Source organism: Rhinolophus sinicus, chromosome 14, assembly GCF_057876585.1.
Source record: "Rhinolophus sinicus isolate RSI-liver-muscle chromosome 14, RSI-T2T, whole genome shotgun sequence".
NCBI lineage: Eukaryota > Metazoa > Chordata > Mammalia > Chiroptera > Rhinolophidae > Rhinolophus > Rhinolophus sinicus.
The window spans coordinates 22,736,330-22,761,594 of NC_142514.1; the positions used below are offsets into that span (position 1 = coordinate 22,736,330).

Sequence of the window (25,265 nt, forward strand, 5' to 3'; positions counted from 1 at the left end):
GAAACATTTCAGAATAGTGAATCCCTATGTTCCTTCCCATCAGCCTCCAGAACCATCAACCATTCCTGCTTCATCCATATTCCTATTTTTTGAAGTGAAACTGACATTGTTTCATCTGAAAATTTTCACTTTGTGTCTCTGAACATAACGACTCCTATTTTTGAACATATCCACAAGAGTTATATAATACCTTAAAATAATTCATGGTACGTCCTTAATATCTTGAATGCCCAATCAGCATTTGTGTTTTCATTTGTCTCATGAATGCCATAATTTTATTTACGTACAATTTTATTTTTTAATCAAGATCCAAATAAGATTTCTACATTGCACTGGGTCGATGTATCTTTTAATCTTGGTTCCCCCCACCACTCCCTTTTTTTTCTTTGCAATTTATTCATTGGAGAATAGTTTTCCTAGTTTGGAGTTTGCTGATTGCCTCCCTCTGGTATTGTTTGATAGCATGTGGACACCACATTTGAGGGCTTCCTCTGCTGGATTCTGAGCAAATTGAGGTACGAGGCCAAGGACTGGCAGGTGGGAACCAGAGCACCACCTTGCAGCTTAGTGTGAGGGCCTGTGGGCCTGCAGGTGAGCCTTGGGTCACCTCACCCACCCATTCTTGGGCGCCGGGTCAGATTTAGCAGAGCCTGTGTGGGAGTGCTCAAGGGATGAGCTGAGTACTCCCAGTTTATGCTTCCAACGTCACCAGTCAGATCAGGCCCTGTTTCTCCCCAAGGGAGGATTGAGTATAGGGGTACAGAGGCGGGGGCTCCCACCACCACCTGGAGTGAATATCCAGAGTTTGAGGAAGGAGTGGTCCCCTCAACCCTTACTGCATGCGAAGAACTTGACCACATCATCCTAGCAACGCTTTGATATTATTCCTGCCCCATCCCTGCTTGCAGAGGAGGAAACTGAGGCTTGGCTGGGTGAGATGACTTGTCCTGAACTAAGCTAAAGCCCAGGCCTGCTGCTCAGTCCCAGCCAGGTGGGGGAAGCTATGCTGGAGCAGGAAGGCAGGCTAAGGTGCAGCCAGCATATGCTGCTACAGCCAGCTGGCCTGGCGCTGAGGAGTTCCAGATGGGTACTGCTAAGGGGTGAGCCTGGTGCCTGCTGGCTCTACAGCCAGCAAGCTGTGGGCTCAGACTGTGGTCACTGAGCCCGCCCCCCACCCCTGGCAACGATGCAGCATCCCTAGAACCCATGCGGGATGCTCATCTGCCCTCCGAAGCTGTCTGTGGCTGCTCACCACTAGCTGGCTCGTCTGCCAGGGAGCCCTCCAGTGGCCATTTGGGGGAATTTCAGCCTCTTCTGCCTCCTTTGCCAGCGCTGGTTTTTATGTTCTGAATCTCACCCCTGCCCACAGGAGACCTACCTGATGAAGCACATGTCCAAACACACGGTGGTGGAGCACCTGGTGAGCCATCACTCGCCCCAGAGGACCGAGTCCCCCGGCATCCCAGTGCGAATTTCCCTCATCTGAGCCAACCTGAGGCCCCGCCCCGCCCTGCCCAATGGCAGACACCCAGGCAGCACCAGGACCCAACTCCCTCCAGGGCCCTCCAGGAACAGCTGAGCTCTCTCATGACCTTCCTGACCTTCCAGAAAGCCTGGGCCGCAGAAGCCCTGCCCAGTCCAGCTCCGGGGGTGGCCAGGCCAACTGCAAGATTCTGGACTGTTTGGTGGCATCCAAAGATGATCTCAGAGCACTTTGAACCTCTCTGTTGGGTTTTCTTTTTTTTCCCCACCCTTCACTTGCTTCACTGTTTTTTCTTTTTTTTTTTTCTTTTTTTTTTTTTTTGACTTTGTTTTGGAAATAACAAAAAAGATATTTATTGGCCAAGAAGTTGGTGCTGCTAAGACCGAGAAATTAAGAGTTGGACAGATGGACACAGAGAACCAGAGGGCAGCATGGGACCTTCTCTTGCCACAGCCTCAGGTCTTGAGGGAAGGCTCAGACCTGAGTTTCTGGACTGCAAAGGGGGCCCCTGGTGGGAGGGGGCAGGAGGCAGCTGGAGGGAGCCACTCACCATGGGTGCCCTGCTTGAACCTCGAGCTGCATCCTTGGCATCACTGAGCAGAGGGAGGCAGCAGCTACCAGAGCTGCCCAGGCTTCAGGAGGCGAAACAAGACGGGCCCGGAGACCCGCAGGACCAAAGGGTGCAGTGTTGGGCTAGGCGCTGGCCCAGGGAAATGGGGTGGGTGTGGGCTGGGTGAGACCTGTGCCCCCATCCCCCACCCCCTCGCTGCCCTGAAGACCACCCCAGTCTACCTCGGTGCTGGCCAGGAAACCTATTGGCTACCTCTCCCACCATCCCAGACTGTGAGCAGGGGATGGGGAGGGAGTGGGCCAGTGGCTGTGACGCCCTCCATAATTTCCTCCAGATGGGGCAGTACCCAGGGAGGGGTTATTTGTCTTCCCTGCCATGGAGGGGTGTCCCCAGCCCAGGCCCTAGGCCCCTCGGCAGGGCAGGGAAGGGGTCCTCAGAAAGGAGGATCCCAAGAGCATCCCCTGCCCTCAGCCCCCATAGACACACCCCAATCTGAAAGCCATGCGTGTCCGTGTATATAGGAACTATGTACAGAGCCCGGAGAAGCCCCCCTCCATCCCCCTGGGGAAAAAAAAATAGACAGAAACTCATCTATATATTCTGTATCTGGAGTTCCGTTTTGAATATTAACTGTGTTATTTTTATACACTTTTTAAGCCTTAACTCACCATTGATTTACCAGTTTAACGTTTCCTGGGGTTTCTTTTCCCACGGGGTTCTCTGCCCCCACCCCCACCCCTTTGTTTGACTTGCGTCGTCTGATACTCAGTATTGTAGCTTTTTGTCCGCATGTTACTACCCTGTAAATACGCTGTTATACATACTGTTAACACCCTTTGCTTTTTTCTATGGGACCTCCAAGCCACCGTATTTAGAACTAGTTACCTTATTAAAAAAGAGAAAACAGTCTGTTGGCTTCTCAGTCTGCATCTTGGTGGCAGGGAGGTGAGGGCAGGAGCTCCTCAATGCTTCAGTAAAGAATTCTGCATTATATTTAAGAAAAGGGGTGAGGAGCAAAAGGAAAAATCAAATGTGGGGGAAAACACTAAAACAAGACACAAAGGAATTCCAAACCCTCTGCTCTTTGTATTTCTCTGTTGTGAAGAATAAACTGTACCTGCACCCGGGTGGCGCTGGTGTGTGGCGTGCTCTGTGCGAGGGCGGGGCTGGGGGGCACCTTTCCACTGCTCCTCTCCCCTCCCCCGCCCCCCAGACTTGGACAGGAAGGGAAATGGCCGCTTACTGGGGGCAGGTCTCGATCCAGCTGCTTAGCGGAATATCTGGTATTGAATAGCTCACAACCCATTATAAAATAGGCCGCAAACCAAGAGGTGTTTTTGCCCAGGATCATCTGCAATTAAGTGGCAAGGACATAAATTTAACCTAGGTTTGTCTGATTCTGAAGGCTTATTAGATGTACTGGGTCCAGCAGTGAGGTTCACTGCCCCTTCTCCCAGAAGAGCAGCCACTTCTAGTTATTCCACCCCTCTTTGGGGGTCCATCATGAGAGCCCTGATTTGTGGAAGTTATTCCAGTGATTGAAGGGACCAAGAAGTCCCGTTCACGTATGTTCACCCTGTGGGGGGTCAGTTTTGATTGCCTAAGAGGGAAATGCAGGAATTAATCCCTTCAAAGTTTATCAGGGCTGGTCCTGTGCTAGGCATTGTGGGAGAGACGAGTGATTCAGCCATGAGCCACCATGGCGCTCTGAGCCCTCACAGTCCTTGGGTGTGGAGACTTGGCTATAAAGGATAGAAAACCCAATGCGAACAAGGATTTATTGGCTTACGGAACAGGACGTTGCAGGGGTCAGGCCAGTTTCAGGGTTCAGTGATGTGTCTCCAGCTGTCCACTTGGCTTTGTTCTCAGAGTCACTTTCATCTTCCCGTTCCTGTGGAGTCAGCAGCTCCAGCTTCGCAGCCCCCAGGTTCCCAGCAGCCAAGCCTCTGTCTCTCCCAGAAGCCCCAGCAAAAGTTTAGTTGGGTTTTCCTGGTTTGAACTGGGTTAGGCACCATCCCTGAACCTCTGGTCAGTGATCAGAATGTCTGTACTTGATTGGCTTAGGCCCAGAGCCCATGCTCTAAGCCTGGAGCAGAGGGTGAAACCGCCATTTGGTGTATATCTCCCCAAGAGGAAACCAGAATGTGTGAACCATCAGAAGGGGGGTGAGTTCAAGTAACTAAGAACGTTTTGAGTAATCTCAGAGGTCTCCTCTTTTGCTTTGAAATTGACTTCCCAGCTTGCTGTGCCATGAAGAGGTGGGCTCCGGCAGCCATATTTGTGTCACATGACCCTATCCCAGCCACAGCTGATTGGCCAGGCGTAGACACCTGACTCAGTGGCTTGATCCTTAGACTACTGGTGCACTGGTGCCAGTAGTGTGTACAGTGAATCCTCACTTAACGTGATATGTTCCGTGACATTAAGCGAAACATGATATAACAAAACCAATTTTACCATAGGCTAATTGATAATAACGAGTTAAGTTCCCATGGCATTTCATCAATGTTATAAAGAAATGTTATTCTATTGGAAGACCTGCAGTACTGGCTGTCCTGGTTCATGAGAGCGGACTGTGCACAACTCTTCCTAACTCTACATTCAGTGACTGTTGTGCTTTGAAATCAGCTGTGGTGGGATTTACACCATGGAAACTGGCAAATGCTACAGATCAGGGTTTTCTTCTTCCTCAAAAAGCCAGTTGCTGGCCGGCCCGGTGGCTCAGGTGGTTGGAGCTCCGTGCTCCTAACGCCGAAGGCTGCCGGATCAATTCCCACATGGGCCAGTGGGCTCTCAACCACAAAGTTGCCAGTTCAACTGCTGGACTCCCACAAGGGATGGTGGGCTGCGCACCCTGCAACTAACAATGGCAACTGGACCTGAGGCTGAGCTGCGCTCTCCACAACTACGATTAAAAGGACAACTTGACTTGGAAAGAATCCTGGAAGTACACACTGTTCCCCAATAAAGTCCTGTTCCCCTTCTCCAATAAAATCTTAAAAAAAAAAGAAAAAAAAAAGCCAGTGCTAAACATTGATCAGCACACTACTGGTTAACCCTCCAATCTGTTTCTCCATTCCATGAATTAGGAAGAAGTTAAGAGATGGTGGGCCCCTGAATGGGAAAACCCTGTGGACTGGAGATTGGAGTAGCTGTGCTGGGTCAGACATAAGCAGAAGAACAAAGGAGGCAGAGAGAAGCAGAGATGGTCAGAGGAGACTGAGAGCCAGTGGCAATGTCAGTTCCTGACATTCAGTCTCCATCTTGTATCCAAGTTTAATTTCCTGCTTGTTCCCACGTCAGTGAATGTAGTTATTAGTGGTATGACACTGGGTAAATACTTAAACTTTCTGTGTCTGATTTTTCTCATACATAAAATGGGGGATATAATAATAATCAATTTATAGGATAGATGTGAGGATTAAATGAATCCATACATGTCTAATGCTTAGAACTGTGCCGAGAACTTAGTACCCAGTAAATATAGTTGCTATTGTTATTTTATGTAGCCCTGGTGGATCTGTCTCCTATGATCAATGAACCCTGACTAGACAGCTGAAGATGGGAATTTCTGGGCGCGGCATTTCAGTTGGCATAGCAGGGGCAGGTGAAGACTTTGTAGGTACGGTAGCAGTGACACTCGGGAGTGGGTCTGATTTTCACCTGCTAGCATGGAAACTCTCAGGAGCTTCCACTGTCCCTAAGGGCCCCAGCATAGGTGCTGAAGACAGTGTTGATGGCCAGAGAAGTAGCTGCTTGTTATTCCTGCTTCAGCCCAAGCCCATCTACTACCCCACTCCCACCTTAGGCCTCTGCATAGGACATAGGAGGGAGCTGTTCCCAAGAGGTTGTTCACTGCTCCTCTGTAGCTTCCTTGACTCCTCCCCTTCCTCATGAAGGTCTTCACCCACATCCTGAGGCTGCTGGAGCCCGGTACCTGGAAACCCCTGACTGTGCCATCATTTCCTCGTTAAAACAGAAAATGGCTGTTCTTTGGTGAGTTCTCTGCACTCTATGAACTTGGAGAAGGGGCACACAAGGAGAGGGAGAAGGCAAGTCATGTTTTCTGGAGCACGACAAAAACCCCTGCAGGGAGGGCGATTGGTATCCCCACTTTACATGTGAGAAAACTCAGGCCAGCAAATGTAAGGAATTTTCCATAGTTACACAGAGTTAGAGGAGGAGCCAATTCCCATCCAGGTCTTACTTGCTCTGCTCAGGTCTCTAGTGCCTCAGAGGTCCTCCTGTGTGTGACCCTTGGTGAATGTCCTAATAAGGTAAGATGGAGGACATTGTCCCACCAGAGGAGGGGATGTGCCAGCTCAAAATCATCAAGCAGTACCCGTTCTTTGGCACACTAGGCCTGTTGTCATCTCTAATCTGGAGTCCAGAAAGCCTTCTGGGTTTTGTTTATCTAGGTAGGAGGCACTGGGGAACTTTGAACCGCTTTTGAGAGGGAAAGGTCTCTTATCTCAACATTGTTGATAACTGATACCTGCTTGTAAAAATTAATAGATTACAAAAACCATCAGGGTTGATATAGCCAGAATTGCTACTCTACCTGGGAATAGCGGAGGCTGTTAAAAAAAGCAAGGCCTATGAGAACACTACATACCGTGTTTCCCCGAAAATAAGATCTAACCGGAAAATAAGCCCTAGCATGATTTTTCAGGATGACATCCCCTGAACATAAGCCCTAATGCGTCTTTTGGAGCAAAACTTAATGTAAGACCCGGTCTTATTTTCAGGGAAACACGGTAAATGATTTAGGAGACCTGGAGTGAAATCCTACCCTGTCAGGGCCTCAGTGTTCCCAACCGTCAGACAGAATCTCAGGGTCTTCCAGTGCTTACTTTTCCTGTCTCCTTGGATCTGTGACCACATCTCCTAGAGGACATGATGACTGCACGCCCCTATTCAGAGCCTGTGTTTTTCCCTGTTGATGAAGAGTCTGGACAGCAACCATAGAGGAGGAAACTTCTCTTGTAGATACTGTGGCCAAACAGCCCCATGGGCTCCAGAACAAAGAAATGTCCTTTTTGCAGACTTGGACTCTCCAGGAGAAAAGGCCGTAAGGATACTTTGGGAATAACTTATTACAATGTCAATGAAAGGACACCCTATAGAAAAGTCTTATAAAGAGTTTATTTGAGCCAAATTTTGACGACATGCCTGGAAGCAAAATCTCAACTGACTGAGAAAATGCTCTGGAGAATGGCAGTTTTGCAGTTCCTTTTACCCATTTAGAATTAAATGAGAAAAATGTAAGGAAGGTACATGAAATCCATTGGTGGTAGATTAGGTAAGTGGGAGAAAGCAAAGCAGGGAAATCCCTAGAACTGGATAAAAAGCAAAATGGAGAAAGATACTTCTTTTACATTGGTAGGTACAGGACAGTTAGTAATTAACATTTACAGCACATAGAGATGGTATTCGGGGAACAAGATAACAATGAGGGGTTCTGTGATCTTGTGCTCTGGTGCCTGTGGTTGTGCCTTCAAGGGGTCTAGAAAATTATTCTGACATCTCAAAGGTATGTTATCCTAGATGCAAAAGAACGATGGACAAAGCTCACTTAAGGTAAAGATTGACCTTTGCTAAGGAAGCTATAGGTCTGGGAGGTCACTATCCACTATGACCCGCCCAGTTAGGAATTTATGATCAGCCGGTCCTGTGTCGGTCACTGAGCTTGTCAGGACTGCCATGTGACCTCCCTGTGCTTGTCAGGTTTATTTCATAGCTCCTGTTTTGTTCACAATAACATTAATTAAATATGTACCAACTATGCTTGAGGGCAATGGTGGTGAAAACACAAAGCCAAGGAACTGGATGTCACTGGTGTTTCTCCCTCTGTGGCTAATGCCCAAAAGCAGCTCTATTTGGCCTGAGCGCCAGTCCTGGCTCTCCAGCTGCTCACAGACTGACTCATGTTTATTGTCTTTAGGCAGTTATGTTCCCTTTTTTGCCTCAGTCTCCTTATCAAAAAAAAAGGGGGGCAGGTAGGGAGGGCTAAAACATCTCCTCAGGAGGCAATTAATTAGCTGGATTCAGTAAGGTTAGAGGTGAGAGGTCTATGTGCCTCAGTCCCTGTTGAAAGTGAGAGAAAGGGGATCTTTCTCTTCCAGTGAGAAGCTCCCTGTAATGTAAACCCTGGCAGCTCTTTTTTTCTTTTCTGTAACGCAAGTGCCTGATTTAAGCTTTGATTGCCAACACATCCACTTCAAAGAGGGCTGTCTGGAATAAACACATTACTAGCTACTAAAGAGCCAGGCTGCCTCCCTCACACTGTGGCTCCTTTGTTTGAGGGATCTTGGTTGATATCAATATTTGGGCCACTTCTTTTTTCCTTTTTCTTCCTGAGCTTTAAATTCCCGTTCTTATATTTTGAATTCACCAACAGAGTGAGCCCAGGAAGCCCTAGGACCCTACCCTGGATCCTAATAAAAGCAGAACCCCAGGCTGGGGGTGGGACCGCTCACTCTACCAGCGACATTGTTGTGTGGCCCGAGGTGTGCTGTGTAATTTCCAGGTCCTGTAAGTATTAAACCTTATTTTTTTTCAAAGTGTCCTTGATGGTTATTGCTGAAAGGCATCTTGCAATCACAAAAAAACCACATGGGCTGGTCCAACCACAACATTGGTTATTCATAGGCTGAGACCAGCACAAAACACTTTCAAAGGCCAGCACCTCCTCCTCCCAGATGGGAATACACAGGTGGTAGTAGGGCTGTTTTCACCCCATCTGTTCCTGCCCTCCAAATTGCCATGCTGCTTCCAGAAGGGACTCCAATTGTTCTGGGTCTCTCTCCTAGCAGTTAGGCCCACACCTCATCCTTCCGGTGCTCAAGGTGTCCCGCCTGTGGGGCAAGGCCGGGTCCTGCCTCCTAGTCTCGCACCAAGGCGTACTCCTTGGGTGCCCAGAGCAGGCGCGGGTGGCGGATCTCCGCCCTCTGGCCGATTTCCGGGCTCCAGCAGAACTCGGGCGACAGTACTTTCGCGGGCTTGTACAACCAGAAGTACTTGTTGAGGTGGCTCTCGTCGTGCCAGCGCGCCTCGATGCCGCGCGCGCGGTCCCGCTGCTGGGCTCGCGCGCAGTGCGCCGTCAGCTGGCGCAGCGCCTCCACGCTGCCCCCGAACAGGGCCGCGTGATAGTAGAAGTCGCCTTCGTCCGGCGCCAGCGCGGCGGCCGAGCGCGCGTCGCGCTCATAGGGCAGCAGCCGCCGCGGCCAGTGGTAGTGCCAGGCGTGAAGCTGCGCCACCGACTCGGCCAGCGCCTCGGGCCCGAAGGCGCCGCTGAAGTACTGGTCCACGTCCATGCAGAACACGAACCGCGCCTCGCGGCCCAGCCGGCCGCCCAGCGCCGCGTGCAGGGTGCGCATGCGCTCCATCGACACGTCCTGCCAGCGTCGTTCGCGGAGCACGCGCTCCACGCGCAGCTGGCGGCCGGGGCCCAGCGGCAGGCGGGGCACGGCGGCCGGGCGCTCAGTGAACACGTAGTAGACCACGCGCTGGCCCACCATGAAGTGCTGCTCGGCCGTCTCCAGGAAGCGCGCCAGGTACTTCTCCAGGTACCTGCCGGGCGGGGCGGGGTCCCGAGTCAGCCTGGACGCGGCGCTTTGCCTTGACCGCTCTCCCCATCCCCAGAGCCCCTTCTCTCCCCTCTCCTCCCGTGGCTTCCTGCTCCTCAGCATTCCGGCCCGCGTGATCCTCAATTTCAGTCCCTGGAGCTCCTGAACTCTCCATTCCCAGAATCGTGCAAGCTGGTTAAAGATGGTTGCAAATTGTTTGCCACTCCTGCCCTGAGGGGCCTGTGTTACTCCCTAGAACATGGGCTCTTCCTGACTGTTCTGACCTATGGAATACCAAAGACGTGAGGCTGTGCTGGCCCTTGGAAGGGCTGGCAGCGTTAGCCTTTGTCTCTTCAGAGCTCTGAGCCTTCGCTTAGTAAGTCCCAGAATTTGGATGCTGCAGCAATGTGAGGAAGCCCTAAGCAGCCACGCAAAGAGGCTGTGTGGAGAAAGGTGCCCCGGCAGTCGTTAGCGGTGGAGACCCAGGCGTTGGGGAGCAGTGAGGTGCCCTTCCTGTGGAGCCCTGTCGGAATTCCTGACCCACAAAATCATAAGCTATGATGATAATAAATTGTTGTTTTAAGTCACTGAGTTTGTGGTAATTCCTTCCATAGATAACTAGAACGTTTTAATACTAGAAACTTTGTATTAGCAGACTTTGGGATCCCAGGGTTCTGAAATAACAGTAACAATACCTAATATCTTTGAACATTTATCATGTGTCAGACAGTGCTCTAACTCAATGTGCATTATCGCATTTAATCCTCACCATTTATTATTATCTCTATTTTTCAGAAACTGAGCCCCAAAGTGCTTTATTAACTGGTGCAAGCATACACACAGTTGGAAGTGGTAGAGCCTTGATCTGAACCCCACTTGACATTGGAACCCAAACCTTTATGTTCACTTGCTCTATTCCTGGTGGATCTCTGAGAAACTGGAATAAGAGACCTTGGAAGCCTCAGCATCCCAGAACCTTGGAATTCAGGACTTCAGGACCCTCCAATTTCTGGACCCAGAGATTCTGACTCATAGGTCTGGTAAAGGAAGACCCTCCTTGGCATCGGAATGGAATGGGGAGCCTCCAAGTCTCTGGGAGAGGCCAGCAGTTCCGCCCACCTGGCCCACAGGTCAGCCCTTGCTCCTGTTTGGTTACTGCCCCCCCAGGGGCCCTCCTGGCTTTCTCCCCCTTCTAGAGTGTGAGGGACAGAGTTGGGGGTGCTCCAGGGTGTCTGATGGCAGAATTCCTTCCCCACACTTTCAGATATCTCTTCCTGGATGCAAAACTCTCACTGCCTCCTCAAAGCAGTCTGTTCCGTTATTAGAAATTCTTCCTTTAATTGCCCTGAACTCTACCTTTGTGTACCTTAGGGTTATAGGATTAGATTGCCACTCTCAGCCAGGAGTCCCCTTTGCGTCTGGAAAGTGGACCCCTAGCTTGGACACTTCTGCCATCCAGAATGGGGAAAAGTCCCTGGGATTTTTCACCTGCCACTCCTCCTTCTCCATACCTGGGGGCCCTCAGTTCCTCTCCTCTCCTGCAGTGATTCTGTCCTCCACCCTTCTGAGTCACCTGTCCCTATGGCCACTCCCTTGGCTTGGTCATCATCAGTCTGTCCCACTCTGTGAGCCCCCATTCCCTCCAGCCCACTTCCTGTGATAACCCCCCCCCCATTCCTATCCCACTGAGAGCTCTGCTCTGCTGACCACTCCCACCATCCCTTTCTCATCATTTCCCTCCTCTCTTTACCTCCCTCTCTGCCCAGCTCAGATTCACTCCCTTGCAGAAACCCTCAGCTCCCCAGCCCCTCTCCCTCCAGCAGGCTTGCTTGGCAAGCCTCCCTCCCTCCCCTTACTGTATGCCTGCACTGAGCTGCTGACCTCCAGTGGGCACTTACTGCAGCTGGGCCATTCTCTCTGTTTACCGTTGTTTTCCCCTTGCCTCACCACCCTCACCTGAAAGACTCCATCATTTTCTCACCACAAACCCAATGCCTCCAGGTAGACCCCTAGCCCCTGGGCAGGTTCATTCTAAGACACCTTTGTGAGCCCCTGGCTGCCTACGGTGGGTGGGCTCCAGTCCTGGTATCTAGGGAGGAGGGGAAGGGAAAGGATGGTCCTACCCTCACTCTGAGACAGGGGTGCTGTCTTTGCCTTCTGCTTCACCTTGGGGTCCTTGGGCAAAGGGAACAGGTGCCCCACCACCCACATCACATGCACACCCCTCCCACGCCCTGCTCCCCTCCCTGGGTCTTACCTGCCTACAGCAAAGACAGTCAGCCCAATGGTGAGGTTCTGCTGTGTAGCCTCTTGCTGGGCCATATCTGGATCAAAAGTGCCATCCCAAATAATGGGGGCCCCCCAGGAGGTACAGGTCAGGACTTCAGGCCGGGCCCTGGCCAGGGTAGGGATGGGGAGAGAGGTCCATTCATCCACCCACTCAGTACATGCTCACTGCCGTCTCCCCAGGCTGGGCCCTAGGAATCCCACAGATGGGTCAGACCCCATCCCTAGCCCAGAACCAACACAGAGAATCAGGAGATATGCGACCCGCAGGGCCACTGGGCAGAGCGCTTGGCTCTGCCAGGATGGGGGATGTGAGGAGGGCAGGGACACTGGAGCACACACTGTAGGGGGTATAGATGAGCTCGGAGTGGGAGGCGTGGTAGCTCCTTACCAGAGACGCAGGAGCCCCGTGAAGTTGTCTCTCAGCAGAATCATTCTGGCCGGAGGGCAGGTGCCCATGGGGATGAATATTTCCAGATGCCTGGGGGTGGGGGCAGCAGTGAGGGGCATGCCAGCCTGCCTAGGAGCCCTCTCGCTCTGCTCCTTACAAGGAGGGAGAGCCCACAAGGAACCTTGTGTGGCTGAAGTAGCCACCACCCTTCGTCCGTTAGGGAGGCGCTTGGGAAGATCCACTTGAACCCTGCCCTGCGGGTCCCACCTTGAGTGCTGGGGGCACGGGGCTGTACCTGACTCCAGGGATCCCGTACAGGAGCAGCCCTAAGAGGCCAACTACAAGTAGGATCAGCAGCCGGAAGTGTCTCTTCCAGGTCCTGGGGGTGGGGAGGGGCGTCAGCAACACACTTACATTTACACGTTATATTTACATTTGTATTCACACACCGATATCTATACACACGTATGAGGAATTATGCAATTTAATGTTCCATTTTATTTGGTGTTTTGAATATAAATATATTCTCTTCATATGATACAGACATTCAAAGATACAAGAGTATGTACAATGCAAGGTCTTTCCTGTCCCACTCAGCTCCTCTGCATGGAGGCAGCAGTGTGCACAGTTTCTTGTGTCCTTCCAGAGAGTCTGTGCACATACAGGAATGTGATAAATACGGTAGCAAATGCTCTGTCTCTCTCCCCGCCCCCACTCCACAGGTGGCACAGTAGATCTGCCATTCTGCATCTTGCTTGCATTTTCCACTGACCATTACGTCTTTGAGGTTATTACATCTCAGTACTTGAGGGCTTCCTTGCCCTTTTTACCAGCTGCCTAATCTGCCATTGGTTGGCGATAGGATAATTTACCTAACCAGGCCCCTCTGATGCACATTGAGATGTACGGGGTCTGACAATTAAGTTCGCGAACTCACCCTAGAAAAAGTGCTACATACCTCATTGCTGAATATCACTACAGTCACCTTCGAAGTACTCCCCTTGGGAAGCTATGCACCAACACGAGCGCCTAGTCCACCCTTCAAAGCAATTTGGAACTCTTTTTCTGGAATGGCCATCAGAGTTGTCATCGTATTACCTTTGATGTCCTGAATGTCATCAAAGTGTCTTCCTTTCAATATTTCCTTTATCTTCGGGTAAAGAAAGAAGTCATTGGGGGCCAGATCAGGTGAGTAGGGAGGGTGTTCCAATACAGTTATTTGTTTACTGGCTAAAAAGTCCCTCATAGACAGTGCCGTGTGGGCTGGTGCATTGTCGTGATGCACGAGCCATGAATTGTTGGCAAAAAGTTCCGGTTGTCTAACTTTTTCACTCAGCCTTTTGAGCACTTCCAAATAGTAAACTTGGTTAACTGTGTGTCCAGTTGGTACAAATTCATAATGAATAATTCCTCTGGTATCAAAAAAGGTTAGCAACATCAATGCAACAGTTCGTGAGCTTAATTGTCCGACCTTGTATATCGTTTGGTTTTCTCAGTAGTGCTGGGGGCATGAACTTGGGCAGGTTTAGGGGATGGTAACATTAGGTGAGGGGTGCTCAGCGTGGGAAGGTGGTGGGACTGACCTTGGATGGAGGAGAGTCTGGGAGGGGAGGCAGGGAAGTTTATGGCTTGGTGGCTGGAAGGGGAGAGCTATCTGGGACTTAGATCTGAGTTTCTGGGCTGCATGGAGAGTGGCTCCAGTCACCTTGGAATCTTCCAGGAGGGGTCAGCAGCCCCATTCCTGGCTCAGAGGAGGTGGATTCGGATTTGTCCGTGGTTGGTTGTGTTCCAGGAAGGGCCCCCAAAGTTAAGAATCTTAGTAAGCTCTTCCCAGGGGTCTCATTTGCTCTGCCCATCCCCTCTGTGTGGCCGGGTCTCACAGAGGCTGGACCCATGTGGCGAGGAGTGTGGACATTGGCCAGACCTCCGGGTTTGAATCCCAGCTCCACCACTTATTAGCTGTCTGAGCTCGGGCAAGGTTTTAGACGTCTGTCTGCACTTGAGCTCCTCAGCTATAAAATGTGGGCAGTAAGTATACCCACCTCCGAGGCCTGCTGAGGTTATTGAGTTAATACATGCTAACCAATTAGAACAAGGCCTCCCACCTAGTAATAGCTCAGTAAACTCTAGCTATTAGTATTCCTGAACAGACCCTCATGATCCCCTAGACAACCCCCCAACTCCACTTCCTGCCCTACAAATTCTTCCAAAATTGCTCCCCACCCTCCATTTCAGGAAGCCTGCCTGGTCAGACCCTCCTGCCCCTGCTGTTCCCGCTCCTCACCAGGTGTAAAACAGTTCAGCAGTATCTTGCAGTTGGGTGTATGTATCTACCTGCGGGCCACGTCAGAGCATCACACCTCCTTTTGTTTAACGGGCTAAGCCAGAAATTTGGGTGCAACCGGACCCCTCACCTACCCTCACCTACTGTCAGGCACGGGTTGGGTTGACTTAGCTTCCTTGATCTCCCCACTCCCTGCCCCTCCTGTCCCCCACCCCCCACAGCGACCCTGCTTGCGTCTCTCACCAGGACCAATCCAGCAGCGACAGCCCTGCTTCCCCGTCTCATTCCCCACACAGTCCCCAAAGGCATCTCCTCAGACGCCAACCGGCCTTACCAGTTTCCTCGTCACATGACCAGATAAATAATCAAAGAAATGCATGTCGTAGTCAAACATGGAAAAATGTTCACTAGTAATCAAAGACATACAAATTAGAACAAGGCAGTATGTTTTGCCTATAAAATGAATACATTTTAAAAAGAAAGAAAACTAGCCACGATGCAAGAATACAGTGAGACAGGCACTCTTACGCTTGCTGGAGGGAGTGTAGAAAGCCACAGCTTGTTTGGAATGCTACTTAGCTAAGGGAATGGAAGCTTTCAGTCTTCATCCCCCTTTAATCCAATAACCTCAACTTCTGGGCATCTATTCAAAGGAGATCATCTTCAGTATGGAAAAAGTTGATGCATCCAGATGTTCACTAGTTTCTGTTCACTCATTCAAGCTATATTTATGGGGCACAAGCTCAGAATCAAGCACAGAGGGGAGTGAGACACGGACCTGTCTTCAGGCGATGTGAGTGGCCATGAGGAGAGGGAATGGGTCGGATGACAGACAGCAAACAGATGAATGGAACATAGCACAGTGAAGGCTGTGATTAATATAAATACAAGATGCTATGAGGGTAAATGGGAGAGCGGCACCTGAGTCTTGACAGGTAGGGAGGAAATCAAGGAAGCTTCCTGGAGGAGGTGACCTCTAAGCTAGGATCTGAGGAATTAGAGGTTATCCAATAAAGAAGGCAGTGGAGGGGGAAAGGAGGCCCATGGCAAGGAAGCGACAATGTGCAAAAGTGACCAAATGTCTTGTGATACCACACCCTTCATCAGACTTCCCTTCTAGAAGACGGGTAGGGGCATCATTAGTACAGTGACAGAGGACACCTGGGAGCATTGGTGCCACTTGATCTCCCCACTTGGATGTCTCACAAGCATCTCAAACTTATACAGTTAGAAAAGGACTCTGGATTTTCCTTGGAAACCTGCTCCCTACTCAGGTCTCCTCCATCCTGGTAAATGACATCGCTATGATCTACCCCATTTCTCAAACCGAAGACCTAGGAGTCCTCTTTGATTCCTCTCTTCTCTCACGCCCCACATGCAGTCCAGCAGCAAGCCCTGTGGACTCCCACAAACACACTCCAGTCCACCCATGTGCCTTCACTTCCTCTCATTCCACTCCAGGCCATTGTCTGGATAAATTTCATAGCCTCCTAACCAACCTCCCTGCTTCTACTCTTGACCCCCAACAATACATTCTCCAGAATGATCTTTCAAAAACATAGAACACACCTCTCTCCTCTTCAAGACCTTCCAATGACTTCTCACTGCTCTGAGCATGAAACCTGCACTTGGAGTCTGATCCGCAAAGCTCGCAAAGCTCGGTGCCTTCTGGCCCCTGCCGACCTCTCTTGCGCTCACCTGCTGCGCTCCAGCCCCCCAACCTTGCTCAGCTTTGTGTGGCTTGTGGTTTGCCCTTCTTGTCAATCAGATCTGTTACAATTCTCTGTACACCCTCTTTCACCCTTTGGTTTCTCTCTACCAGTGACTGAAGTAATTGTGTCCAGCTCAGCTTCTTGCTCTGGTATCGTGGTTCTCCTGGACTGCTGTGTCCACCTGGATGTCCCACAGACACCTCAAACTCAGGGCTTCTCAAGATGCATCTTGTATTTCCCCTTCTTCCTTCTGTGTTCTCCATGACTGGTCTCAGTTACGCAAGTGGGACACCTTCTCCCTCCCCCCATACCCGGTCAGTCACCAAGTTCCATTGCATCTGCCTCCAGCCTAGGAGCTCCCACCTCTCCACCCCACTGAGCTCTTCACGCCTCATTTCTTCGTGACAACTGTCTCCTAACTTGCCTCCACTTTGTGTTCTCCCCATCTTTCTGTCTCTGCCCAGATTGTTCTTTTCCTATCAATCACCACCAAGCTCTGAATCATTCCTCAATACCCAGCTTCCTCCTTGTGACACCTGCCTCAACCTTCCAACACCCTGCTCTGCCAAGAGCTCCTCCACCTGTGCAAACCTCTACTCTAGCTAGCACTCGCCAGATGAGATGGTAATTGTCTGCCCCACTAGGCTGTGAGTTTCCCATTTTATTAGACTGTATTCTCAGTGCCAAATCCAAGAGTCTGCCTCATACTCGGTGGTATTAGTAATAATGATTTGTTCAGTAAATAAATGAAGTAAGCAATGGGTTCCTTGTCTTCATTCTTTTTCCTAAACTGTTACTTCTTTGCTTAAAACTCATTTTTCTTCAGGGTGAAGTCTGCACTCTGTATGAATAATCCCAGACATTTACTGAGGCAGACACTCTGTCAAGAGAGTTTTATACCCCTAGCTCACTGAAGTTGGATCACAATCCCTTGAAGGAGATGCTATGATTATCTGCACCTTATAAATGAGGAAACTGTGGCTCAGAAAGGTTAAGTCACTTCCTTAGGGTCACACAGCTGGTAAGTGGTAGAGCTGGGGAGCTTTAGGTCTGTCTGATTCCTAAGCCAGAGCGTAGCATTTGGGCCTCCCTATGACCTGGTCCCAGCTCAACCCTGTGGCTCATCTTCCAAGGGTCCCTGGCCCTGTTATTGTTCCCAAGGCCCCTCATGTTCCCTGCCATCAGTGTCTCTCCTGCAAGGAACCTTTCTCTCTCCTCACTCTCAGCTCCATGCTGAGCTCATCAGAGCCTCTCTGGCTCCCGGAAGCATGGCTGCCCAGGAGGTACACTGTGGGAGGTACCATCTGTGCTGCAGGGCAGGAAGAGTCTGGAGTGGACCTTTCTCTGCCCTCACTGCTGTCCTGACCCTCTTAGCCAGGCCCTACCTCCTCAAGCAGGACAGGGCAAGCTGATGCTTATCTTGGGCACTGGACCTCAGCCAGGGCAGCCAGGCAGAGCTGGCCCCAAGTGGCTCAGGTGAGCTCAAACTGTCAGGTCTGGGAGGGTGCTGAGACTCAGGCCTGTGGTAGGCACCTGTGAGCTCCTGCCGCCCTTCTCATGCCCCAGCCTGGGAGTCCTTAGTCCATAGAGCTCCTTGCCTGTCCCATCCCACCGCATTACTTGCTCAGGTGTTTTCAAAATGACTCCATCCCACCTCCACCTGCACAAGGGGTTCCCTTAAACCCACCCCACACCCTGTTCCCCATACCCTCCTTGCTTTCAAGAAGGGGTGAAGGATCAGTCATTAGTTCTTCAGTGGGAACCAGCTTCCAGCCCTGGACAAGCACTCCCATGGGGATAGAGAGCTCTCAGCTACAGTCGGGGGAATGCAGCTTCTAGGTCTTGTTCTCTGGCTTGCCAAGGGGCTCAGAGTTAAGGGAAGCAAGAGGAGTTACCCTGCTCTTCACAGGCTCCAAGATCTCCCAGATCTCCCCCTGCCCACCGTCTCTATCCTTTGGGTGATGTTCCCTCTCAGTCACCTTCCCGCAGGACCTCTATGGCTCAGTTGGTACTAAGTAGGCTAGCCTTGGTGCTTCTTCCCCGACTCTTCTGGGCTCCTCTCAGGTCAGCTGTCCAGCCCCATCTTCCCACACACAGTGGCGGTGTCCCCACTCACCTGAGTCCCTCTTTGAGAGCCATGTCAAGAAGCCGGTGGGACAGCCTTCCAAGAACCCTCTCAGCTCAGAGCCAGGGAAGGAATGACCTACCTGTTATCAGTGGCCGGGACAAAGCAGTTCCAGGCCATCTGGAACCACACCCACAGGAGCAAGCAGGGATGATCGGCACTGAGAGGGACTTTGCTTGGGCGCAGCGCCTGCTAGAGGAAGCTGGCTCCAGGATGGGGTGGAGGCTGGGAACCCTTTGAGGCCAATCACCTGGAAGAGAATGGATCTGAGTAAGGCCAGCTCTGATTGGCCACAGGCTCTGGGCTGTTTTGTACTGACTCCTCTTTCCTCGCCAGGGCGTCTTGTGCCCCTCTTCCCTGTCTCCTGGTCTGGTCCCAGAAAGGCCCTGGGGTCAGGCTACGCAGGGAAAACCGTGTTCTGTACAGAGCTTCAGCCATATTTCACAGGGCAATGGTTGTGTGATTGTTATCTTGGACAGTTTACCTCCAGGAGCCCTTTGCCTCCTCAGTAAAATGGGTGTACATTCACTCAGGACAGAAGAGCCACACAAGACAGTGGGTGTGGAATAGTTCTGGAAACCTTACACTGGGCAGGCAGGGTTTTCAAAAATGCAGGTTGTGATCCATCAGACGACCATGAAATCAGTTTCGTGGCTCATGACCAAAATTTCAAAAGTATGAACAGGAAGAGAATTGAAAAAATATCAATGTATTGTGCATAAGAGTAGGTATTGTTTTGTGAAATTTTTGTTTCAGTTATATGTAAGTATGGCTAGGAAGGTCGAAAACATTAAACTGTGGGTCATGATCAAAAAAGGTTTATAACTTGTCGTTAAAAGACTTTATTGATGTTAGGCCTCTGAGTATTTTTAAAGGGAAATTAGATGCATTCAGTAGCATATAAATGAGGCCAAATTAAATGATGTTATGATAGAGGAAAAGTATATTTGATAGTAAAAGCTAATTAAACAAATTCTGTGTGAAGTGTAAATAGGAAAAATATACATTTAAGGACGCACCCTTCAAACTTACGATAGGTGGGGCCTTTCACCCAAAGTAAAGAAATATTTGCTTAAGTCAGTCCCCTCAAGTTCACCATGACTCCTTCTATGAGTAGTTTTGGTTCCCTCCCTCTCCACCAGGCACACAAAAACAAACTTGGGTGGGGCCTGGCTTTGTCTTCCAGAAAGGGAAAATAGAGGTCCAGAGTGCAGACTTGCCCTGAGCCGCCCAGGCCAGTGTACCCGCCCACATGGCCTGGAAGTAGTGTGTGTGTGGGGGGCTCCCCCCTGGTACCCTCTGTTACGCACCCTCCCCAAGGTTCTTTATGCCCTCCCACTCCCCCCTCAGCTCAGGGTCCTGCGCTGGACCTGTTCTCCCAGCCATTCGCTACCTCCTGGAACAACCAGACTGTCCAGTCCTGGCCCCACCCTCTGGGTGATCAACTACAGGCCGACCTCGGAGATCCTTCTGGTTCCATTCCAGACCACCACGATAAAGCGAGTATCGCAATAAAGTGAGTCACATGCAATTTCTGGTTTCTCTGAGCACAGAAGTTATGTTTACACTGTACTATGGCCTATCAAGTGTGCAATAGCATTATACGTACCTAACGTACATACTTGTACCTTCGTTTAAAAATACTTTATTGCTAAAAATGCTCATCAAGTTGCCCTCCTCTTCCCTTCCCCTGGGAGATATGCAGGGAGACTTTAAGCTCCATGCGAGCAGGGCACAGAGTGTCTTATTCACCGCCAAGGCCTCATTTCCAGCACAAGGCCTGGTTCACAGAGGCACGCGGTCAACATCAGCCGCTGTTAGCTGCGCACACCTCATCTCACCCAGCCAGCTCATGTCCCCCTCGTCTGCACTCCCACCTTCGCACCCATGCCTTTGCCTGAGTGGCCTGGATCTGGAATGCCCTATCTCCTTTCCTTAAGGCTTAGAGGTCACTTCCTTGGGGAGTGGCTCTTCTCATAATTTGCTAGTACAGCATCCAAAACACGCTCAGAAAGTGCTGAGTGAACCAAAGCCATTCCAAGGACTATTCTGGCCGCTAAGCAGCAAGAGGAGGTTATCTGCTGGGGGTGGGGCAGTCTGGGTCCTGCCTCAGGTGTTTCTGATATTCCTGGTCCAATAGCATCATGGCAATGGGGGGTAGGCCTCAGAGCTGAAGGGGCTCTGGACCCTCCCACTCCAAGGAACACCCTTGTGAAGAGCAGTGGGGGAATCTGCTGCTCCTGTGAGGACAGGGACTAAGGGTGCCCTCCAATATTCTGGCCTCAGCAAAGCACGGAGTTCTTAGGGTGATCCCTCTCCCACCCAGCCACCACCCCCTCCTTATGGGTGACATGTAGACATTCAGGATCTATACCTGCAGAGACAGGCGTGCCCAGGAAAGACAAACAAAGAAACATTTTACAGATTTATTTTTAAAAAAACAAAAACAAAAGGTTAAAAAAGTCCTTCATTTCCAACCCTGCCTGGGGGTGTAAGTGGGGAATAGAACCAGCTGAGAAAGGTGCCCACCTTCTTCCTGGGAGAGGCCCATTCTTCCCCGGGAACCTGCGCAGGACAGTGAGTCAGAAGCAGGCCCTCGCCCTACCTGCCCTGCCCTGCCTCCTCCTCTGCAACAGCTCAAGTTGCTGCTAGCAAGTTCGAGAGGCAACGTGTGGGAGTGGGAGGTCAAAGGCTGCCTTCCTCGTGTCAGTGGTCACTCCAGCTCTTCTGTCCCCTCAGATGTTCTCTGGGCCCCACCACTGGGGCTCCCAGGGTGGGTGGCTGGGTGGGTGAGGACAGGAGGCTCAGCCTGACCCAGCCCACCCACTGGACTATGTGCTTAGCCCACTGGCAGCTTCCTTAATGCTATTTGTGACACAGCAGGGCAGTCAGGGGGACTTCACAGTGTGGGGAAGGGGCTTCAGAGACATTGTGACAAGTCTGGAAAGGAACATCGCCATCGCTTTCTGACCTTGCCTCTGCCCTTCTTTTCTGTTCCCCATCCTGAGGCTAAGTGGAGTCCAGGACAAAGCACTAAGTGGCTGTTTGCTACAAAACACCTGCAGATGCCAGAGGGTGGCTCTTGGCCTATCTGTCAGTCCAGGCTCCCACACAGTCATACAGTCACACACACAGCGTTAAGGCGTCTGCGCCAGCAGGCATGGCCAAACTGGGCCCAGCTTCTCTCTTTCCACCTGCAGAGGGTGAAGGGGGAAAACACCTGGCGCTTTAGAAACAAGCTGAAGGGGAGAAGCTGGCAGCAGGGGAGTTAGCCAGGCCTGGAGAAAGAAGTGGGAGGAAGGCAGGCAAGGGCTTTCCAGGCCTCTATCCAGGCCTGATGGCTGCCCTTGGAAATAACCCAACTCAGGTTGGGGAGCCCTGACCATATACCCCCTGGAAAATGGGGGACAGAGAGAGGGGAAGAGAGCAGGGCTAGAGTATTGGGACTTTGGAGGAAGCCAGTGCTATCAATATTTACAAGCATAAAGCCCCATCGTCTGTGCCACCTACCTCTCTGCCCCTCCCAGAAAAAGAAAGGCCCCTGAGAGCCATCGAGGAGATGCCAAGACCTCCTCACCAGCCACGCCCCATAGGGAGAGCCCCTGCCCTCCGACTGGCCCCATGTCTGGGCCCCTTAGGAATGTCTGTCTGGCTCTGCTCAGCTGGGAGGAGGCGTCCTGGGCCCGCATCCTGGCTACCCTGGCCAGCCCTAGGAGTCCTTGAGCATGCTGATGCGAGCATAGATCTTCAGGGCGGGCCCCAGCTTGATGTTCATAGCACTCATCAGATGGTCCTCCTTGAGCAGCAGCAGAGCTTGCCCGTCAATTTCCTGGGCACGGAATTCCTCTGCTATTTCCTGGCAGCCTGAGGGGAATAGCACCAGACAGTATCAATCAGAGCTATCAGTGTTCACTCTTGGCAGTCACTGGACATTAGATACATCATCTCATTGAATCCTCACAACCACACCTTTGGTATTTGTTTTTCTAAGGAGGGCGCAGCTCACAGTGGCCCATGTGGGGATCGAACCGACAACCTGGGTGTTATCAGCATCGTGCTCTAACTGACTGAGCCAACCGGCCACCCCAGTGCTACTGTTCTTACTTTACAACCGGAGAGAGGCTAAGTCATTTGCCCAAGGTAGCCAGGTTCCAGGACAGCCCCGAGAGCCACACCTCCTTATTCATGCATGTACCTGTTCAAGACCCCTCTCCTCAATGAACTAGCTGACCTGAGAGATCAATAAGACATGTGGTAGTGACTATGTGATTTCCGAGACTAGATCATTAAGGGCATACCTTGCTCTTTTGGATAATTTATTTTGGAGTAAGCCAGCTACTATGTCATGAGGACACTCAAGCAGCTCTCTAAAGAGGCCAACGTGGAGAGGAACTAAGGCCTCTGGCCCACAGCCAGCCTCCCATGCCATGTACGCGAGGCACCTTGGAAGTGAATTCCCAGCTCCAAACCTTCAGACAACTGCAGCTTCGGCTGACATCTTCACTGAGGCCTCGTAAAAGACCCCAACCCAGTACTGCCCAGCTAAGCCACTCCATGGTCCTGACCCCACAGAACCCTTGAAATAATAATTATTGTTTTAAGCCACCATGTTTTGGGGTAACCTGTTTCACAACAAAATACCTAATGTAGATTTTGGTACCTAGAAGGGGTGCTGCCATAACAAACCCTAAAAATGTGGGTGTGGCCTTGGAAGTGACAGTGGCCAGGCACTGGAAGGACTTTGGGAGAGTGTCAGTGAACGTCGCATGTGCACTTTGACAGACTAAGTAGAAGTCTGATGGCCTTTGAGAAACTCCTGGGGAGCCTTAAAGGAAAGTGAGAAAACTGTTACCAGAAACTGGAAAGAAACGGATTCTTGCTATGAAATGGAAAACTCAGCAACCTGTTGCTGGTGGAAATACGCTAAGTTTAATGTACCTCATGAACTCAGTGATCTGGCTAATGAGATTTTTAGGCAGAATGTTGAAGGTGTTGCCTGGCTTCTTCTGCTCCTTACAGCGAAATGAGAGGAGTAAGATAAAGGAAAACTGTTCAACATCAAGGAGCCAGGATTTGCTGCTTTTGAATATCCCTAGCCTCTCCAGATGGCAAATGATGCTAAAATGACCAAATGGTTTATAGGCAAAAATCAAACCCAGAGCATGGTCAAGACAACGGCCTACAGACAACACTAAGGGTGTGACTTAAATTTTTTAAAATCTCAGCAAGATCTAAGGTGCTGCCTCAGAGAACTATTCAGTCAAAAGGCTCTCTAAGGATTTTATGGACGTGCTTCATAGATTCTCTCCATTCAACAGCAGGGCTTGTACGACTATCAAGGACATTGTCCCTAAGCTTCAGAAGAAGCCCAATGCAGACGAAGGCTTGTCTTGAAGACATTTTCAAGTACGGGTTTTGTCTAATGAGCCCCTATAAGATACATGGGAAACCCACAAACATTTTAAGACAATTGTTGGCAGAAACACTGCTTGCTTGGACTGAAAGGATCAGAGATAATACAACGTAAAAAGCAGCTGGAAGTAGGCTGAGGGAATGACTGAAAACTCAGGGCTAGCTTTCATGGGAACAGAAGACAGACATAGAGGGTGGAACTAAGAGTGAAAAAGAATCACTCCCGGGCTGTGAGCCCTAATCAAGGAAATGCTGACGTGCGCCCTGTTAGATTTCAGAACTGGTATGGATCAGTGACTCCCATCCTCTCAGTTGTTTTCCTGTCTGAATGGGGATGTTGACAACGGTTATCCTTTACTTATCCCAATGTATCTTGGGTTTGTGGAGGGGCATGGATAACCTAACTCTAGTTCTCTGGCCTTCAGACTGAGAGGAGCTGTATTTGAGGATTAGATCCAAGGAGGCTCCGCTGTGCCTGGATGTGAGTTAGATGACGAGATCCTGGACTTCAAACTGCTGCTGTACATGGGATAGACTCAAGAGCAGTTCGGTAGGGGGTGGGAATATTTTTGTATGAGGGAGGAACATGAACCACTGGGGGCCAGTGGTGAACTATGTAACCAGCCTCCACATAGCTCCCAATAATCCTTGCTTCCCTTTCATGCCCTCATGAGTACCCTTGCACAATGAACTGAGTTGACCTGTGTGACCAATAAGATACTGTGTAAGTGATAGTACTGCATGTGACTTCTGAGCCTACATCATAAAGGGCACAGTGGCTTCCACCTTGCTCTCCTGGATCACCACCTGTGGCAAAAACTGGCTGCCATGTCATGAGAACACTCAAGCATGAGTGCTCTGAAGAGGCCCATGTGGAGAAGTGGGGCCTCTTGCCAACAGCCATACCCTACTTGAGAGTCATGTGAGTGGGAAGAGGATCCTATAGCCCCAATTAAGCCTTAAAATGACCTTAGCCTTGGCCGGCATCTTAATCAGGACCTCATAAGAGACCCTGTGGCAGAACTGCCCAGCTAAGCCACTCCCGAATTCCTGAGTTACCCACAGTAACTGTGTGATAACAAATTTGGGGGATGCAGCAATAAGTAATTAATACACTGGGTTAATCGGCAGAGGCAGGATTTGAGCCCAGTTCTGACTCAGAAGCTCTTACCCACTATTCACCACTCTAGTCAATACCTGACCTGGCCAGTGGCTGGGTGAAACTGGCAGGAAAAACAGTAGAGAAGCTTTGGAATCCCACTGAAAGTATCCATGAATGATGTGAGGTTTGTCTTTCAAGGTTTGTTTCTAGATTCTAGCCCTCAAAACCACTTGCACTCCACCACACAGGGTTATGTGGGGTTCTCCTCCGCGTTATGCGCTGTCACGTCTTCACGCCTCTGCTCAAGCTGCTCCCCGAGGCACTCTCTCCA

General features: G+C 50.6%; 3 protein-coding genes across 18 annotated transcripts in view; 1 reads left to right on the forward strand and 2 right to left on the reverse strand.

Annotated features, from left to right (window-relative positions):
- The window catches only part of ZNF362 (zinc finger protein 362), a 39,071-nt gene extending 35,890 nt beyond the window's left edge, over positions 1-3,181 (forward strand). Inside the window, exon 9 of the mRNA XM_088790989.1 lies at positions 1,370-3,181. Within this exon, the coding sequence (XP_088647115.1) occupies positions 1,370-1,486 (117 nt within the window). The 3' untranslated portion in view covers positions 1,487-3,181. The remainder of the gene's footprint in view (positions 1-1,369) is intronic.
- A 3,996-nt stretch (positions 3,182-7,177) lies between these two features.
- A3GALT2 (alpha 1,3-galactosyltransferase 2) lies at positions 7,178-20,683 on the reverse strand. 2 transcript variants are annotated; one of them, XM_088791006.1, is made up of 5 exons: positions 18,503-20,683; positions 12,595-12,678; positions 12,300-12,389; positions 11,880-12,017; positions 7,178-9,626 (listed from the first exon to the last, which is right to left on the reverse strand). In XM_088791006.1, the coding sequence occupies exons 1-5, from the start codon at positions 18,538-18,540 to the stop codon at positions 8,939-8,941; spliced, it is 1,038 nt and encodes a 345-aa protein (XP_088647132.1). In that variant the 5' UTR covers positions 18,541-20,683; the 3' UTR covers positions 7,178-8,938. The 2 variants fall into 2 exon arrangements, with proteins under 2 accessions (XP_088647132.1, XP_088647133.1); XM_088791007.1 differs by having other exon boundaries at positions 18,412-20,683.
- Positions 20,684-20,832: 149 nt separating this feature from the next.
- PHC2 (polyhomeotic homolog 2) overlaps positions 20,833-25,265 on the reverse strand; it is a 98,480-nt gene continuing 94,047 nt past the window's right edge. For all 15 annotated transcript variants that reach the window (XM_088790999.1, XM_088790996.1, XM_088790991.1 and 12 more), the window contains one exon: positions 20,833-22,284. In XM_088790999.1, the coding sequence (XP_088647125.1) occupies positions 22,130-22,284 (155 nt within the window). In that variant the 3' untranslated portion in view covers positions 20,833-22,129. The remainder of the gene's footprint in view (positions 22,285-25,265) is intronic.

Bases quoted from the DNA above. Each gene is read 5' to 3' on its own strand.
- A3GALT2 (XM_088791006.1), bottom strand. From the start codon at position 18,540: ATGGCCTGGAACTGCTTTGTCCCGGCCACTGATAACAG. The intron at 12,018-12,299 runs GTAAGGAGCTAC...TACCCTGGCCAG, and splicing joins ACGGGGCTCCTGCGTCTCTG to GGCCCGGCCTGAAGTCCTGA. The intron at 9,627-11,879 runs GTAAGACCCAGG...CCCGCCCGGCAG, and splicing joins ACTGTCTTTGCTGTAGGCAG to GTACCTGGAGAAGTACCTGG.